Here is a 16,751-nt window from a genome sequence, read left to right on the forward strand (position 1 = left end):
CTTTATAAAATGATTTGCTACACGTCTTTTAAAAAGTCGTTTAAATCATTTGTGAATATTCTTAAAAGTTTTGATCAGCTTTAGGTAGCCTAAGCAAGACATTCGCTATAATTACAGCTAAAATTAACCTGTTCTATTTGCCATATAAACATCCTCAGCTTTCCTTTTTCCTATATTCATTACAGTTGTGAGTAAAGTTTTTACATCGTTTTAGTGCATGTCAGAATGATGTGGAAATCACAAGATTTCAAATAATGCACTGACTAGATGAAAGCACAGTATGGTGGCTAACTGGTATTATTAGCTGGATTTTTAATATTTGCAATAATAATACTATATTTGCATTTAGACCAAAATCAGTAGGTCAATAATGTAGTATATTTAGTGGGTCACTTTAAGAATGACACAGCCTTACTATATGTTAAGATGAATTTGTTTTTGACATGCTAATCCAGCCAACTGTAATTTATTATAGACACTGTTAAGCAAGCATACATGATTCTGGTTTAAATCTGCAATTAATTCAATATTGACCCTGTTAAGAAAACAAAATAACTTTCTTAACTCATGAACTTTGAAATTATGTTTGAGAGTACTGTAATGTTTGACAGCTTAGCAAGATAGGAGACTGGAAGAGTTGTGACTGAAACACAACTGTATACATCTTTTCAGTCTGTTTCAGAATTCAGTGTTCAGAATTTGTTTTAAGTAAAGTGGCCTACATAGGCCTGCCTATAAAATTCTGCCCCACATTTACTTAAGACAGTGTTTCTCAACCTTGGTAGCTTGATGAAGTGTGGACTTCAATTTCCAGAATTCCTAGCTGAGGGAATTGCCTGAGGAATTCTGAGAACTGAAGTCCACATACCATGAAGTGTTCAAGATTGAGGAGAACTAATTTAAAACCTTGGCTTTCACTGAACTTTTACAAATGTACCATTGTGGATTCCTTATGCTTCCTCACTTAACTTGCAGATAATCCTTACCAAATAAAAATGAATGATTTCCATCTGGAGGATACAAAGCTGTCTGATGGTAGCTTCCTTAGAGACAACCATGTTCCACAGCTCACCTGTTAAAAGCTCTTTTTAACCTTCAAAACAAGGCCTGGCACCGACTTTCTCTACAAGACTGCTAGCACTAGTATTTAAAACTTACATTCCACCCCCCCAGTAGTTTACAGCCCTCTTTAAGCGGTTTATGGAGTCAGCCTATTGCCCCCAAAACTCTGGGTCCTCATTTTACCGACCTTGGAAGGATGGAAGGCTGAGTCAACCTCAAGCCTCATCAGGATCAAACTCCAGGCTGTGGGCAGAGTTTGTCTGCAATACTGCATTCTAACCACTGTGCCACCAGGGTTTCTGGGTGGCCAATAGTTAGCAGGAGTCTTAAAACATACAAGGATGCCTTTTAATACAGCCATGTTTTGTGAAAGCCCAAACCTTCACGGCAACCATTTTTGGGAATGAGCTATCAACTGTCCCCACACAAGAACAGTTCGACCCCCAACCATTTCTCACCATTTCAAATGTACCTACTGAACCAAGAATCTTGAGGGGTTCTCCACATATGTAGCACATCTCTTCTTTCTCTCCTGCTCCTCAGTTTACAAGAAGATGCTATTGGTTGACAAAAATTTGTACCGAGATTCATATCTGTTGACAGTGACGAAGCAAATTAAAAGGAGCCAGGCTCGGAGCAAGATAAATGGGAAACCATGTTTTGCCAAGATATTAAAACACGATTTGGGTCTCTTAAGAAAAGTCAGAACCGAAGATCAAATCCCCAGTAACATTAAATGTAATCCCAGTAAGTATATTGCCTTGCCTGCACAAGGGAAAGGAACAGCCTTGGTAGTACAGGGGTTTAAGGCACCCTGTTATTAAGCTGGTTATTAAGATCAGCTGCCTGCAATTACTGCAGGGTTCGAATCTCGCCAAGGCTCAAGGTTGACTCAGCCTTCCATCCTTTCTAAGGTGGGTGAAATGAGGACCCAGTTTGTGGGGGCAATAAGCTGACTTTGTATAAATATACAAAAGGATGAAGGCTATTGCTGAGCACATTGTAAGCCGCCCTGAGTCTTCGGAGAAGGGCGGCATATAAATCAAATTAAAAAAAAAACAAAACAGAACCCCAAAGCAGGGGTGAAATCCAGCAGGTTCTGGAGAACTGGTAGCGGAAATTTTGAGCAGTTCGGAGAACCAGTAGCGGAAATTTTGAGTGGTTCGGAGAACTGGCAAATACCATCTCTAGCTGGCCCCAGAGTGGGGTGGGAGTGGAGATTTTGCAATATCCTTCCCCCAGGAGTGGGGAGGGAATGGAGATTTTGCAGTATCCTTCCCCTGCCACACACACCACGCCCACCAAGCCACGCCCACAGAACCGATAGTAAAAAAATTTGGATTTCACCACTGCCTCAAAGGCAGAAAGTATAGCTATAAACATAATGCAGCCCAAAATCATGAATCTTTTGAGGAGACATTTTATTAAGATAAATCCAGCAAAATTCCTAACAGTGGGTATATTCAGTCAAACCTGTCCTTCTCTTTTTTAAAAGTTTTTTTTTTTGTATTTCATTTAAAAACATGATTACATATTTTAATATTATTCTCCAAAATGTGACAAAATAAAACTACATTTGGGATACAACAAGTTTCCAGCTTCTTAAGATTTTTCATGAAAATATCTCACCTTCTTTATAAAAGCAAGTCACAGAACCACCGGAATGTCTGACGCAATTGTGGTTTTTTGTGTGTATTTTTGTTTTAGACCTCCCCACGTTAAGAAACCATACAACACGCAACAAGGGTAAAATTAAAATCTGAATTCCGTATGACTGACACACAAAGGGATTATATACTGATAGAAGTCAATAGCTACCACCACTGATTCTTTCCGGGTACCATACAAACTATGACAATCACAAAATTTTAAAAACAATGATTTTCTTTTTCTTTCTTTTTTCTTTTTGTTGGTTGGTTGGTTGGTTTTGAAGTCCAAGTAACCGAGATGAAGATGTTCCATGATTAAATTCATGCTAAAAAAACCTGCATTTATAAAATAGTTGATAAAAATATTCCTCTCTTAACAATACAGTATGGAGGTACGAATACCAAATGATGGAAATGAAGAGGGTTTATAATCTGTTACTCGGACTTGGCTTCCTTGACATCAGATACTTCAGCAGCTGGTGCCTGTTAGTATTTGAGAGAAATAGAAATTGAATTAGGCTAGGAAGAAAATCCATTGGAAAGGATACTGGGCGTAACAGTAGATCAGTCCCATACACAATGAATTCTGCAGAGTTTACCAACTTCCGTTCTTGCACACAGCAGCAGGAGGAGACTCCCCAGCTTTTGCTGATTAGCTAACTCAAGCGCCAAACTGTATTTTCCCCCCTAACTTTGAACTCTTATGGCACAATGCCCATCGGTCGATAAGGAAGCCATCTGAAAGCATGAGGTGGTATGGCTTCCATGTATGCCTACCCTGTCCCATATGCACAGAAGACAGCTGCTGAATTTAAAGAGGGGGAAAAAAATCCCCATAACAAAAAGGTCGTAAAATTGAGCACAACTGACTTAACAATTGTCTTGTTTTAGAATGGAAAGTCTGGTCTCAATTGTGGTCATAAGTCAAGGACCACCTATATATAAGGGCTGGATACAAAGTGGGAATTGTTGAGAGCGGACTTTCCAGATTCCCTATGTATTTGAAAATGGTTCTCGGGATGGCGGGATAATACAATACCTCGTTAGTTTTGGTATCTCCGTTCTCAGAGTGGTTTTCTTCTTTAGCATCTTCTTGCTTAGTTTCATCTTTTCCTTTGGCTCCTTTCTTCCCTTTTGTTGCTACCTTTTTGTCCTCCTTCTTATCATTTCCCCCTTTTTCTTTCTGTAGAGAGGGAATCACAAAGAGAGAGACAGTAAAATCTCACTTGCTCACCAATCCTTTTTCAGTGGCCAGCCTCAAAATGTCATCGTCTAAAACTGGCACTCCTATATAAGATTAATATATTTTATCTGTTGACGGTAGAACAATAGTTAGTCCTTGTTTTGCGACTGCCTCTTTTAGCAACCATTCAGTTACAACTGATGAAAAAGTAACTTTTTGACCAATCCTTGTATTTTTGACCTTTTCAGGACTGCTACTTTTCTATCTGTGCATATTATCTTTAATTTTAAAAAATTCAAAAAAAAGAGGCAGGGTATTGGCAATCTCATTCTAAGGTATAGATACTACTAAAAAATCATTGCCTCAAATAATAAAGTATATATATGATTGAAGAAAACTTTTATCTGTGCTTTCAGAACAAGATTATCATATTTCGATGCCAGGCAGGGAGAACAAAAACTTGAGAGATCAGTGTTTATGTTAATGCTAATAAAATGTATCCAAATTTTAAAGAAGTTTTCTGTGCCAGGATTCCCAGATAATTTCTAAGAGACCCTGACTTATGCAGACTGGGCATATCTTTTCAATTGGATAAAGGTTTTATTTATTTTTCAATACAAAATAAAATATATAAAATATTTAGGCAACCCTTGGCCTGACTTGAACTCATTTCCGTTGTACATTGTAACCTAGGAAGAATGGTTATTTAGAAACATGGTCAATCTGAGTTTCTAGGATACGTTGTATACTGCAAGTAACAATCTGCACATGTAAACCAATTTTAACCTAGAGAAAATGCCAACTACAAGACTAATTTATTTCATATGAATTAGCTAGAACCTCTTTCTTTCTTCTTTCTTTCTTCCTTCCTTCCTTCCTTACTTAGTTCAATTTATATGCCGCCCTTCTCCAGAGACTCAGGGCGGCTTACAATGCGTTAAGCAATAGCCTTCGTACTTTTGTATATACCTGCTTAGTAGGGCTTTCGGCCCACCCTAAGCGGTGTTCTTTTTTATACAAAGTCAGCTTATTGCCCCCACAATCCGGGTCCTCATTTTACCTACCTTGAAAGGATGGAAGGCTGAGTCAACCTTGAGCCTGGTGAGATTTGAACTTGCAGTAATTGCAGGCAGGTGGTGCTACTTAACAGCAGTTTAGTCTGCTACGCCACCAAGGCTCTTTGTAAATTAATGTAACTTTCTCTCATTTCTTCCTCATTGCCTCCACCACAAGAAAATGTTAAAGTGACATTTTCAAACTTTTATTTGCAATCCAATATCTTCACTGAAGTTCTGGCCGAGTGCAAAATCATTACAAAATCCAAGTCAATATAGCACAGGGCTAAAATCAAATGCCCTTCTAAATGCATTGGATTTAGAGCTCCCAATCCCAAAATAGGAAATTTGGTAACTTCTCCATAGTTTTCTCCCTTTAACAAATTCACAGGAAAATCATGACTATAACTGAATAACAGAGTTGGAAGGGACCTTGGAGGTCTTCCAATCAATCCCTGCTCAAGCACAAGATTATTTCAATCAACTGGTTGTCGATTCTCTTCTTAAAAACCTCCAGTGATAGAGCATTCACAATTTCTGGAGGCAAGTTCTTCCACTGATTAATTGTTCTCACTGTCAGGAAATTTTTCCTTAGTTCTAGGTTGCTTCTCTTTTTGATAAGCTTCCATCTTTCCATTGTCGTCTTGACCCCATCTTCTTTGTGGTAGCCCCTTAGATACTGGAACACTGCTATCATGTCACCCTAGTCCTTTTCAATATAGGTTCCTTGTTCTCCTTTCGAGGTAACTCTTAAGAAAGTTAAACTGAAAGTGACCCAGTCAAGTTAGCAGTGACCTTTAAAGATAATGAATTAAACTATCCTCCCACCCAATGAAGTTTCACAATTGAACCATTATGTATCATTCAATTACCCCCATCTTACTCAATAAATCTTCTTTTCTATGGCTTACGTGAATGACAATCTACAGTGTTTTCTTGAAAAGAAGACCTTCATGGATAATAAGCCCTGCCCCCAAAACAAGCCCTACCTGAAAATAAGCCCTCCCCGAAAATATTTAACCGAATGCACAGCCGGACCCCACCATTTAGGGTTAGGGAGACAGAGCTGGAAATAAGGTAAGACAGCAAGAGGATCCTTGTCTTGCTCCACACACCCCAAAATAATAAAACCTCCCCAAAAATAAGGCCAAGCGCTTATTTTGGGGTTCAAAAAAATATAAGACAGGGTCTTATTTTCAGGGAAACACGGTACCATCTTCAGATACAATCTGATCACGGCAGAGATTTTACTTGGCTGCCACAGATAAGCGGCCTAGAAAGTGCCTTGGCACCATGTTTTGGGTTGCTAGGGATGTTCCCCTTCTAAAACTGTCTGTTACGGTGGACAACAAAACTGCTCAGGGGAAGGAACTTTCATTTAAAACTCCAGGGTATGTGTACCCTCTTTCACATCTGCACATCTCTAAGGTGTGTGGTTGTTCATCCATTTTTTTTTCCTTTTAGATACGTCTCAGCTACTAGTTAGTTCCTTGACTTAAAACAGTTCTCTTGAAGTAAACAACTGACTAAATACAACAAGGCTGGATTCTCACATCCATATAATCAAAAGCTACTAAATCCAACCTCTCCAAATATATTCCCCCCCCAGTAAAATTAGATGATAGATCATCATCATCTTCCTCATCATCACCTATATCATGTCATCAGTATACATAAAAAAGAAAGAAAGAAAAAAATCAAGACTTCTTTAAGGGAATAAGAGTCCATTCTGACATCGGAGGGAATCCTCAAGTCAAGGCATTCGGACACACAAGCATGTAATTCATTTACCTTCGGCGGCGCCTTTTTCGGCTTTGGCTCTGGTTTGGGTGGAGCAGGCTTCTGTAAGAAAAGCACAGAGATACGTTGTTAAATAAACACAGCATTCTTGTTAGTTCAATTTGCTCAGACCTCTGTGGTCCCTTATAAAACGTCTGAATTTTCTGGTCCTTAGGATTACAATGGTAGCCTTAAAATAAAAATAGCAGCTATAATTTCATAAACCACCATTGACTCTGGAAACATTTATCCCAATGCAAAAGTTATTTTTATACAAGATTTCTGTTTTGGATCTGGATATTGCCTTTAGGTATTGTAAGCTACCCGAGATCATATATTTGAGATGAGCAGCTACTGAAATAATAATTCCCCCCCCCCTATTATGACTGAAGTAAAATATGCATGTACAAAGAGAACAAGGTTCTAGATCAGTGTTTCTTAACCATGGCAGCTTCTTCTTTTTTAATTAATATTTTTATTGCGTTTTTACAGATAAACAAATATTACTCATCTTATGCAGAACTGCGAACATTTACATACCATAACATTTCAATTCAAATACACGCTATACATTTTTACTATACATTTAATTCTACTTCTGTTTTTCTGTTCTCAATCCAATTGTACCACTTCTCCCATATTGCGTAGTATTCTGAATCTATTTGTCCTTTCAGTTCAATTGTTAATTTATCCATTTCAGCACAGTCAAATACTTTTTTAATTATTAAACCTTTGGAAGGTATATTTGTATTTCTCCAACATTGCACGAAAGCTAACTTTGCTGCGGTTATTATATTTAAAATGAAATTTATTATTCTTTTATCGTATTTCCTTTTAGCTATCCCTAGGAGAAATAGTTCCGGGGTATATTCTATGAAATAGTTCCAGGGTATATTCTATCCTGTTAGTTCCTGTAACCATCTATGTATTTTCTTCCAGTACTTCATTTCAGGACACAACCACCATGTATGATAAAAGTTACCTTGTTTTTGACCACATTTCCAACAGTTTGGGCTTAAATTTGGATATATCTTTGCTAGCCTAGAAGGTGCCAAGTGCCAGTGACAGAACATTTTATATTGGTTCTCTTTGTATTTTGCCGATTTAGTTATCTTATAATTTCTATTTCAAATTTTCTCCCAATCCTCCAATTCTGCAGCTTCTACTTTTATGGTCTTCAATTCCCAGAATTCTTAGCTGTGGCCATGCTGGCTCAGAATTCTGGGAGATGTGAAGTCCATCTATTTAGAAGCTGACAAGTTTGGAAAATACTCGAGATGTGGCTTATCATGGTGAAGCAATAGTGTCATGTATTTATTTAGAGTAAATATATATTTAGACTTGGAAGTAATTCACAGGAGGCTACTTGAGTGATACTTTGAAAGATCTATTGATTGTAACAGCTTTAATGTAATATGGATTTTTTAAAAAGAGTCGTACACTCACAGCAGACAGTCTAGCCGATCGTCTCTTTGGCTGCAGAAGAGAAAAACAAATTACTAAAACCAAACATCAGTTTTCTTAAAAGTAGAATTCACAGAAATTCAAAACAACATACCTCAGGCAACCATGCTCTTTGTCAGCACTAGAGTAAATGCTCTTCTCATTTAACACGAAAATCCCACTACATTCATTAAGACTTATTTTGAAAAAAAAAAAAAAATGCATCGGATACAGTTTTGCAAAAGTGAAATGTTATATTGAAGACTATGGAGCTGGTTTGTAACTCTTACAGCCTAATAAACCATAGCTGATTGGAACAGAAACAGGCAATTATGTCTACATATTTTCTTCTCTTGGCACTTTTCTTCATACAATAAACTCTGCGGTCTCTTAAACTAGGATTGCCTTACAACCAAACTGGGATATTCTAGCTTATCTGGTGACTACTTATCAGGATGTAGAAGTTAGTATGGTTAGCTTTATTGCGTGTAAAAAAACCAAAAATGATACAGATGAATGACAATATTTGTTATCTGCCCAACTAAACACATTTTGTTGGATAGAGATGTGAGTATGCTACTTTGGTGTGGTAATGAAAGCACCAGGAGACCATGAGTTCTAGTCCCACTTTAGGCCAAAGCCAACAGGGTGGTTGTGGGAATCTTAACTGTGAAAAGGCAAGGGCCAACCACTTCCACAACTGTTGCCAAAAAAACTGCAGGGAGTGTTCTGTGTAGTCGCCAGGAATCGAAAGTGATCTGAAGACAAACAAGAACAGAACTAACCATTTCCTGGGTTCAGTTTGTATCTCCATTCTCCCGATACTCCCGTGGAGTTCATTTTAGCTTTTGACCAACTGTAGCTCTCTGTGACATTGAAATCTGGTTCGAAAAAAAGAATTGATCCCAAAGTCTAATGTCGTCATCCTGGCCCTTTCTCTCACTACTCATAAACTTGAACAAGCTACAAACTTTTGACATTGGGGCAATAACAATTGAAATTGAAAGGTAGAAGTCTCTTCCTTCCAGGCCCACAGATGAAAAGGAGGAACGGAGCCCACAGTGGAAGACTGGTTTCTTGTAACAAACTGAGGCAGAATCCTAAGCCACACTGTGGTTTGCAATCCATGGCTCAAAGATTGATGTACTGAATGCAGCCAATTATGATTGATAGCATGACAATACTATAAAGAAACTATTTTGGGATGGAGGGGGAAACCCCGATGTTCTTACTCAGTGATTTTCTCTTTTAAGCAAGTCCAACTGCACAGATTTTTTTCATTGCATGTAAAAAGAATTCTGCCATAGATTTACTCGGCATATAAATTGTGTGTGCGCTGATCAGTTGCAAATTCTTGGCAAATCAATCTTCCCAACATCCTTGCCATATAGATTTAAAATCCTACCACATGCTCCCATTGCGTGTCAATCCTTGTGGCACATGTTTTCCCAACTCCTTTGAAGACTCACTTCATCTTGACAACTGAATATATATATATATATATGTATGAAAAAACCTTACCTCCTCCTTTATTTCACCTTCAGCTGCAGCCTAGTTTAATAAAAAAAGAAACAAGCACAATATAAACTACTTACTTTTGTTCCAATTTTATAAAAAGAAATGGATGCCAAGAAAAACTGGCGGTGCATCTCATTGACTAAAATAAATGGCCTAGTAAACATGAGACAGTAGACATTGTTAACATAAAAGGTGAGAAAAAGCTTTATTGGTATCCATCCATCAAAACTGACAAATGAAGGCAACTGTATCTTGCATCAATCAAAACCGTCTTGAATTCTGGAGGCAAATGATAAAAAAAATAACTGAGCAAGCAGCTAGAGTTACACATACAGCAGTGCAAGAAAACTCCAAGAACTGACCAATTTATCAATCAATTCCACCTTCTAACTCTTCCTGTTGTGTTTCAGTAAAAAAATAAAATAAAAAAAAATAAAATCCCAATCAAATATAGCGCAGGCTGCGTTTTTTTTTAAAAAAAATTAGAAACGGATCAGATTCTTCTGCCAACAGCTGCAATTTTTAACAGTCCCGCAGGCTTCTCTCTCTCTCTTTTTTTTTTTACATTGTTTGAACACTCTTCCAAACTCCCCGGACTACACATCCCACAATGCTTCTCGGGGCGGTCCGTTTTGCTTGACGTCATCGCGTCCCAACTTTAAAAAACGGGAGGCAGCCCAAAAAAAAAAAAAATCCCGCCAAATTACCTGCAAGAACAAGGTCGTTTGCAAAAGACCTGTAAAGGGCGTGGAGCCTTTTTAAACGCATCTCTCGCTTTAGCCCCCACCCACACCCCACCCGGGAAGGCGGGGACATAAAGCGAATCGGGGCTCCTCTGCTTTGCCCTACAAAACTCTCTTGCACACAAGCCGACATCACCCCATTTTTTATGGCATGCTTTCCCCTCCCCCCTCCCCCAGCTCCTTATATAGCTGCACTTTCCAAACGGGAAAACCTCCCCTCCCCCTTCCCATGGGTAAATCTCAAGGATCGGATTTGCAAAAGAATAAAACAATAAATAAAAAAAAAAAAGAGGAGCGGGGGGGGGAAGCAAGAGAGAGAGAGACGCCTGCTTGTTTAAAGTTGCACCGAATTGGGGCTTCGGAAATCTCTTGCCACATCTCAAAGCCCCCCCCCCCCAAAATATGGCAAAGCTCTGCGCCCCCTACCGGCTCCGAGTCGCCACTGCACCACCATCTGGTATGACAAGTAGGAGGAAGGGCCGGGAGAACGAAGGAAAAGTGGGGGGAGGAAGGAAAAAAAAATAAAAAGAACAAAGGCAAACGCAGGAGAGCCAGAGCTTCCCCCGATCGTGGGGGTGGGGGGGGAAAAGCCTCGGCCCGAACAGCCTCCGATGGCTTCAAGACAAGCCCCGGAGGCTCGGCAGGGGGCTTTGCATTTTGGAGGGGAGAGAGAGAGGAGGAGGAAGAGGAGGTGGGGCGCCTGCGGTCAGCAAGCGGCACTATGGCTGTTTGCAATCCAGCATGGAGACGCACCGAGCCAGGCTCCGTTCTGCAAACAAAAAAAAAAACCCCAAAAGCCAAACTCCACTCGGCTCAGCAGCTTTTCGGCGGGGATTGCCGATCGCGGCTGCCAAGCGCCCGCCCTCGCTCCCAAGCGCTCGCTCGCTCGCTTGCACGAGAAAAAAAGCTTTCCACGAAACCCCCGCGCACACACACACACACACACACAAAAACACACACCGAGCACACGGGCGCGCGCGCGCAAGTCAAAGCCATCTTTCTCTCTCCCCCCCCCCCTCTCTTTTCTCCCCGCGCAAAAAGGGGCTTTCGCGCGTCTTTCCCGTCCTCGGTCCGTTGCAGCCCCCCCACCCACCCTTCCACCACGTTCGCTTGCTTACCTTTCTTTTGGGCATAGTTGATCCTTTTGAAAGTGTTGGTTGCAGATCAGAACGAGATGCGGATCTTTGCAAAGGGGGAGGAGGGAAAAGGCGGTCGCCCTCCCCTCGAAACAAATGCAAAAGATGAAGGTGGGGGGGGAGAAAAAAAAAGGGGGGGAGAATCAAAGCACCGCGCGCAAAACAAAACCCGCTTTTTTTTTTTTTTTTTTTTAGAAAAAAAAGGCCTGATTTTGGTTGGTTGGTTGGTTAGGTTGGTTTTTTTTTAAAAAAAACAAACAAACAAAAACAAAAAAGTCTCTTTCTTTGCAAAACTGTATCAAAACACCACGAGCGAATGGCAGCGGCGGCAGCAGCAAAAACAAAACACACGCACACACACACACAAAAACCCACCCTGAACCTTTTCTTTTTTTTAAATTTAAAAAAAAAAAAATTCCCCCCTTCTTTATTGCAAACAGTAAAATACACCAACACTCAACCAAACTGCATGAATGGGAAGCGCGAGGAAAGTCCTGGGCCGAGAATGACGCGCGCCTGAACCAATAGAAAGCTCGGGCCGGACCTGACCAAAGGCGCCGATTGGTAGGATTCGGACGGGAGGCGGAGCCAGGCTTCTTAGCGCGAGAGAGGCGCTCGCGCGCGTCGCCCAGTGCTTTTTTTGCCGTCTGCGCAGGCGAGCGGCCCTTAAAAAGCGCTTCCTGAAACACCCCCCCCTTTTTTTTCCTCCCCCTCCCTCCAACTGGACGAAATGGCCCAGGGACTCCAGGGCCAGCCCCCCTCCTTTTATGCCCCCTCCTTTCCCCTGCGCCCCCTCCCCTTTCTTGCAAGCTTGCACGACCCTCGTCGTCTCTCCTTGGCGCCCAGCCCCTTGGGGCAAAGGAAAGGAAACCCCCTCCTCCTTCCCTCCCCGTGCAAATTTACGCCTCTTTGCAGCGCCCCCTCTCCCTTTGCAAAGAGGCCCAAAGTTGCCCCTTCTTCCCCCGAGGAAAGGGGGCTCGTGCAAAGCCCTCGGGCGGCGTGCAACACGGGCGAGCTCGCTTTCCCTTTGCACGGGCTGCAACATGGCTGCCCTAGCGCCTTCTCTTGGCGAAGGCAGTGGCTGCGGAGGAGGAGGAGGAGGAGGAAGAAGGGTGCAGATGGGGGAGGGGTGCTAAGAGTGCAACACCCCCCCAGGGGGGGAGGGGGAGGCTAGCCCGATGGGTCTGCATGGAAGGATCGCCCCCCCCTTCTCCTCCTCCTCCCCGAGCAGATTGCAAAGGGTGGCAAGCGTGCAAAGGGGACACTTTCCTCGCAGCGGTGGGTTGCTTTTGCAAGAGAGTGGACGAGCGTGCATTTGCTAGGCCGGAGACCCGGGGCTGCGCCGCCTCCTTCCTTCCTTCCCCCCCCCACCCCCCTCCAAACGAATGAAAGAATTTGGGAACCCTGCAATGCCTTAGGATGGATTATTCCTGACTTTGAGGGCTCCGTCGCTCTTCTTTCCAAAAAAAAAAAAAAAGATTCCAGAGGGGTTTTCAAAGGAAACAATGGAAAGTTTTAAATAAAATCCACATCGTCCCCTTTTCTGCTTAAAAGCGCTCGGAGGGGCTGTAATACTGTAGCCTGCCTTGTCTGAAGCGATGCTCTATGCACGCGCCCCTTAATTCAATAGGCAACATTTGTTAGGCTCCTAACCGCTTTGTGGATTGGGATTTGGTTCCCACCTTGGATATTTGCAGGCTTCCCGTTCAAGGAGAGCTGTTTCCCCCTTAGAGAACTGTCAGCTAATAGGCCTAGATTAACACTGTTGTTTCGAAATTGTCACTTTTTAGACACCTTTCATGTCTATTCTAGGTAGATCTGATTAGGACCTCAATGCCAGACTATTAACTACTAAGACTATTACTATTCTTCTTCTCATCCTTCCTAGTACCTCTCTCTTCCCGTTTATGGCTATATCCACGTTGCTTGTATCTTTACAACTTATATTGTTTTATTTGTTTCCTAGTATGATTTGATTGCTTATTAGTATCCTATGACTATCACTAAGTGTTGTATTTTATGATTCTTGATGAATATATTTTATTTTTTTCTTTATGTACACTAAGACCGTATGCACAAAAGACAAATTCCTTGTGTGTCCAATCACACTTGGCCAATAAAGAATTCTATTCTATTAAAAAAAAAAAAAAAAGAGTTACAGATACCCACTTTGTAGACTTTCCATTGGAAACATTGTATCTGAATTTACTTAGAATTGCTTTTTTTTCCTCCTCCTGAAGATGATTATTTTTTCCTTCCAGCAGTTGAAAAAAATATATGTTTTTCCTCGTTTGGGAAAGAAAATATTTTTTTTCCTCGTTTGGGAAATGTTTTCTTGCTTGGGAGAGAATTTTTTTCCCCCTTTGGGAAAGAAAATGGTTTATGGTTTAATTCTGATTTGCTTTGAGTTTTGATATTTGATATTTGATATTTTGAGTTTTGAAAATGTGAAGGTACAGCTAGTAAATTCCTCACTTTTATGGAAACAGCTTAAAAAAGGTACAAGGCTAGAGTTTCAGTGGAGGGTTCTTATTAAGGGTGAAAAGTATGAGCAGCAAACCTGTGCAATAACTGCTGTCTATAGTAGAAATTTAAGAGCAGTGGCTCGTTTTAAGAAGCAAATCTGGCACTTTTCTGCTGCTGGTCTTTCCCTACATTCTATTCACTGGTAGTTCAAGGAATAAAGTTTTATGGACTGTAGATGCCGTGCTTTGTCAAATCTCTACGTCTTCATTTTACGGCAGGCAAAAAGTGTAAAAAACCATCTTTTGCAGACACCAGAACTGTGGGCACTACTCGGCCAACAACTCTTATTTTAGTTGGTTGGGGATGCTTTATAGTTTAAGTGAATGGTGCCAATCCAGAAAATTGAGCTAATTGATAGGAAAATTGGTTTCTCTACCCCAGGAAATGTAGACCTTTATGCTTTACCTCTATAGCAGGGGTCCCCAACCTTGGCAACTTTAGAATAGAATAGAATAACAGAGTTGGAAGGGACCTTGGAGGTCTTCTAGTCCAACCCCCTGCTTAAGCAGGAAACTCTACACCAGTTCAGACAAATGGTTATCCAACCTCTTCTTAAAAACATGTTGGAGTATTCAAAACTTCTGGAGGCAAGTTGTTCCACGGATTAATTGTTCTAACTGTCAGGAAATTTCTCTTAGTTCTAGGTTGCTTCTTGATTAGTTTCCACCAATTGCTTTTTAATCCTGCCCTCAGGTGCTTTGGAGAATAGCTTGACTCCCTCTTCTTTATGGCAACCTCTGAGATAATTGGAATACTGCTATCATGTCACTCCTAGTCCTTCTTTTCACTAGACTAAACATACCCAATTCCTGCAATCGTTCTTCATATGTCTTAGCCTCCAGTCCCCTAATCATCTTAGTTGCTCTTCTCTTCATTCTTTCTAGAGTCTCCACATCTTTTTTACATCGTGGCAACCAAAACTGAATGCAGTATTCCAAGTGTGGCCTTACCAAGGCCTTATAAAGTGGTATCAACACTTCACGTGATCTTTATTCTATGCCTTCTAGCTTTGCTGGCTGAGGAATTCTGGGGGTTGAAGTCCACAAGTCTTAAAGTTGCCACGGTTGGGGACCCCTGCTCTACAGAGAAGGGCACTTAAATCTGAGATTTGTGTGTCTCCAGTTGGGCATCCAATTGACTTCAGCGGGATTTAAATTGCAGGAATTGCTATTTTTCTTAAAGTGTCTTTCCTTTCTGAGGAAAGGTCAACAGAAATACGGCTATAAAATAATAGGAACTTAATTGTTGGAAGAGAAAAGAAAACACCTCTTTTCTCTGATGACAATCGTTGATCTTTCATTCAGAAGGCCAAGTGGCAACTGATCCGTCAAACCTGTCTGGTCTACTTCTCCAGCTCTCACCGTTTCTTCACGTCAAGCAGGTCAAAAGTGAACAGAACATGCCTAAGGGCAGATACCTTCCATTCCCATGTTCACCAGATCTTGAATGAAAGCAAGAGTGGACAAACCAGCAGAGAAACTATAGTGGATGATTTGGCCAGGTGAAATCCTGTTGCACCCAAGGTAGATGGGCTGGGCCATTGTAGGAAAAGAGATCTGGAGATGAGGTCTTTTTGTAGCTAGAACAAAATGGGTGGAACACCGTGTCTCTTCTTTGGTTTTGGCGTAGTCTGTTACAGAAAGTTAACTGGTACGTTTTGAAAACCAGGTTTAACAGCTGTGTAAATCCAGCCTTTCTGATATAAACTTTAGTTTTATTTATTTATTTATTGGTTCGATTTATATGCCGCCCTTCTCCGGAGATTCAGGGCGGCTTACAATGTGTTAAGCAATAGCCTTCATACTTTTGTATATACCTGCTTAGTAGGGCTTTTGGGGCTCCCTAAGCAGTGTTCTTTTTTATACAGTTTATTGCCCCCACAATCTGGATCCTCATTTTACCTACCTCGAAAGGATGGAAGGCTGAGTCAACCTTTAGCCTGGTGAGATTTGAACTTGCAGTAATTGCAGGCAGCTGGTGCTATTTAACAGCACTTTAGTCTGCTGCACCACCAAGGCTCTTTGAGGGATCCTTGTTGCTCTCTGAGTTTGTTTGTTTTCTTGAAGATGTTTCTTTACTCAAACTAGTAAAGAATGGGGCTTACTATTGATGATGTTACCTAATTTGGGTAATGAAATGTCTGCAAGAAAACAATCAAGCTCAGAGACCAACAAAGACCCCTTCATTTCAACCCTGAGCTGCAAATATTCTCCTTTATTGAAACTTTAGTTTATTGCTTAATGCATGGAATGCCAACAAGGCACTTGGCATCACCTCTCTTGCCTTCCCTGATTTTCATTTTGTTTGATTAAAAATGAGATAAGGACATGTTACTATTAAGCAGAGCACCTCAGTCTCACATAGTATAGTACTTTTATTCTCAAGGACACTTCTGGGTTCCATGTAAACCCCAGAGAACATCCTGGAAAGTAAATTTTCTATGTAGTGGTAACCTAGAATTTTGGGAAGTATTTGCCTTTATCCAGAAAAGGCAAAGGGAGATTATGACTACCATTATATAATAGCTTGCTCAATTGTAGTAACTGTGAAGGGGGAACTTGGAGTCCCAGTGGACAACCATTTAAATATGAGCCAGCAGTGTGTTGCTGCTGCCAAAAAAGCCAACACAGTTCTAGGCTGCATAAACAGAGGGATAG

General features: G+C 41.0%; 1 protein-coding gene across 4 annotated transcripts; it reads right to left on the minus strand.

Annotated features, from left to right (window-relative positions):
• Nucleotides 1-2,466: 2,466 nt before the first annotated feature.
• HMGN5 (high mobility group nucleosome binding domain 5) lies at nucleotides 2,467-12,140 on the minus strand. 4 transcript variants are annotated; one of them, XM_070951979.1, is made up of 6 exons: nucleotides 11,551-12,140; nucleotides 9,693-9,722; nucleotides 8,169-8,204; nucleotides 6,741-6,791; nucleotides 3,751-3,894; nucleotides 2,467-3,194 (listed from the first exon to the last, which is right to left on the minus strand). In XM_070951979.1, exons 1-6 carry the CDS (start codon nucleotides 11,563-11,565, stop codon nucleotides 3,147-3,149), a joined length of 324 nt encoding a protein of 107 aa, XP_070808080.1. In that variant the 5' UTR covers nucleotides 11,566-12,140; the 3' UTR covers nucleotides 2,467-3,146. The 4 variants fall into 4 exon arrangements, with proteins under 4 accessions (XP_070808080.1, XP_070808081.1, XP_070808083.1 ...); XM_070951980.1 differs by having other exon boundaries at nucleotides 8,175-8,204; nucleotides 11,551-12,136; XM_070951982.1 differs by lacking the exons at nucleotides 9,693-9,722; nucleotides 11,551-12,140 and adding an exon at nucleotides 8,957-9,191 and having other exon boundaries at nucleotides 8,175-8,204.
• Between the last annotated feature and the right edge of the window lie 4,611 nt (nucleotides 12,141-16,751).

The sequence above is a fragment of the Pituophis catenifer genome, unplaced genomic scaffold, assembly GCF_029215685.1.
Source record: "Pituophis catenifer annectens isolate HBS135680 unplaced genomic scaffold, rPitCat1.0.hap2 SCAF_11, whole genome shotgun sequence".
Taxonomy (NCBI): domain Eukaryota; kingdom Metazoa; phylum Chordata; class Lepidosauria; order Squamata; family Colubridae; genus Pituophis; species Pituophis catenifer.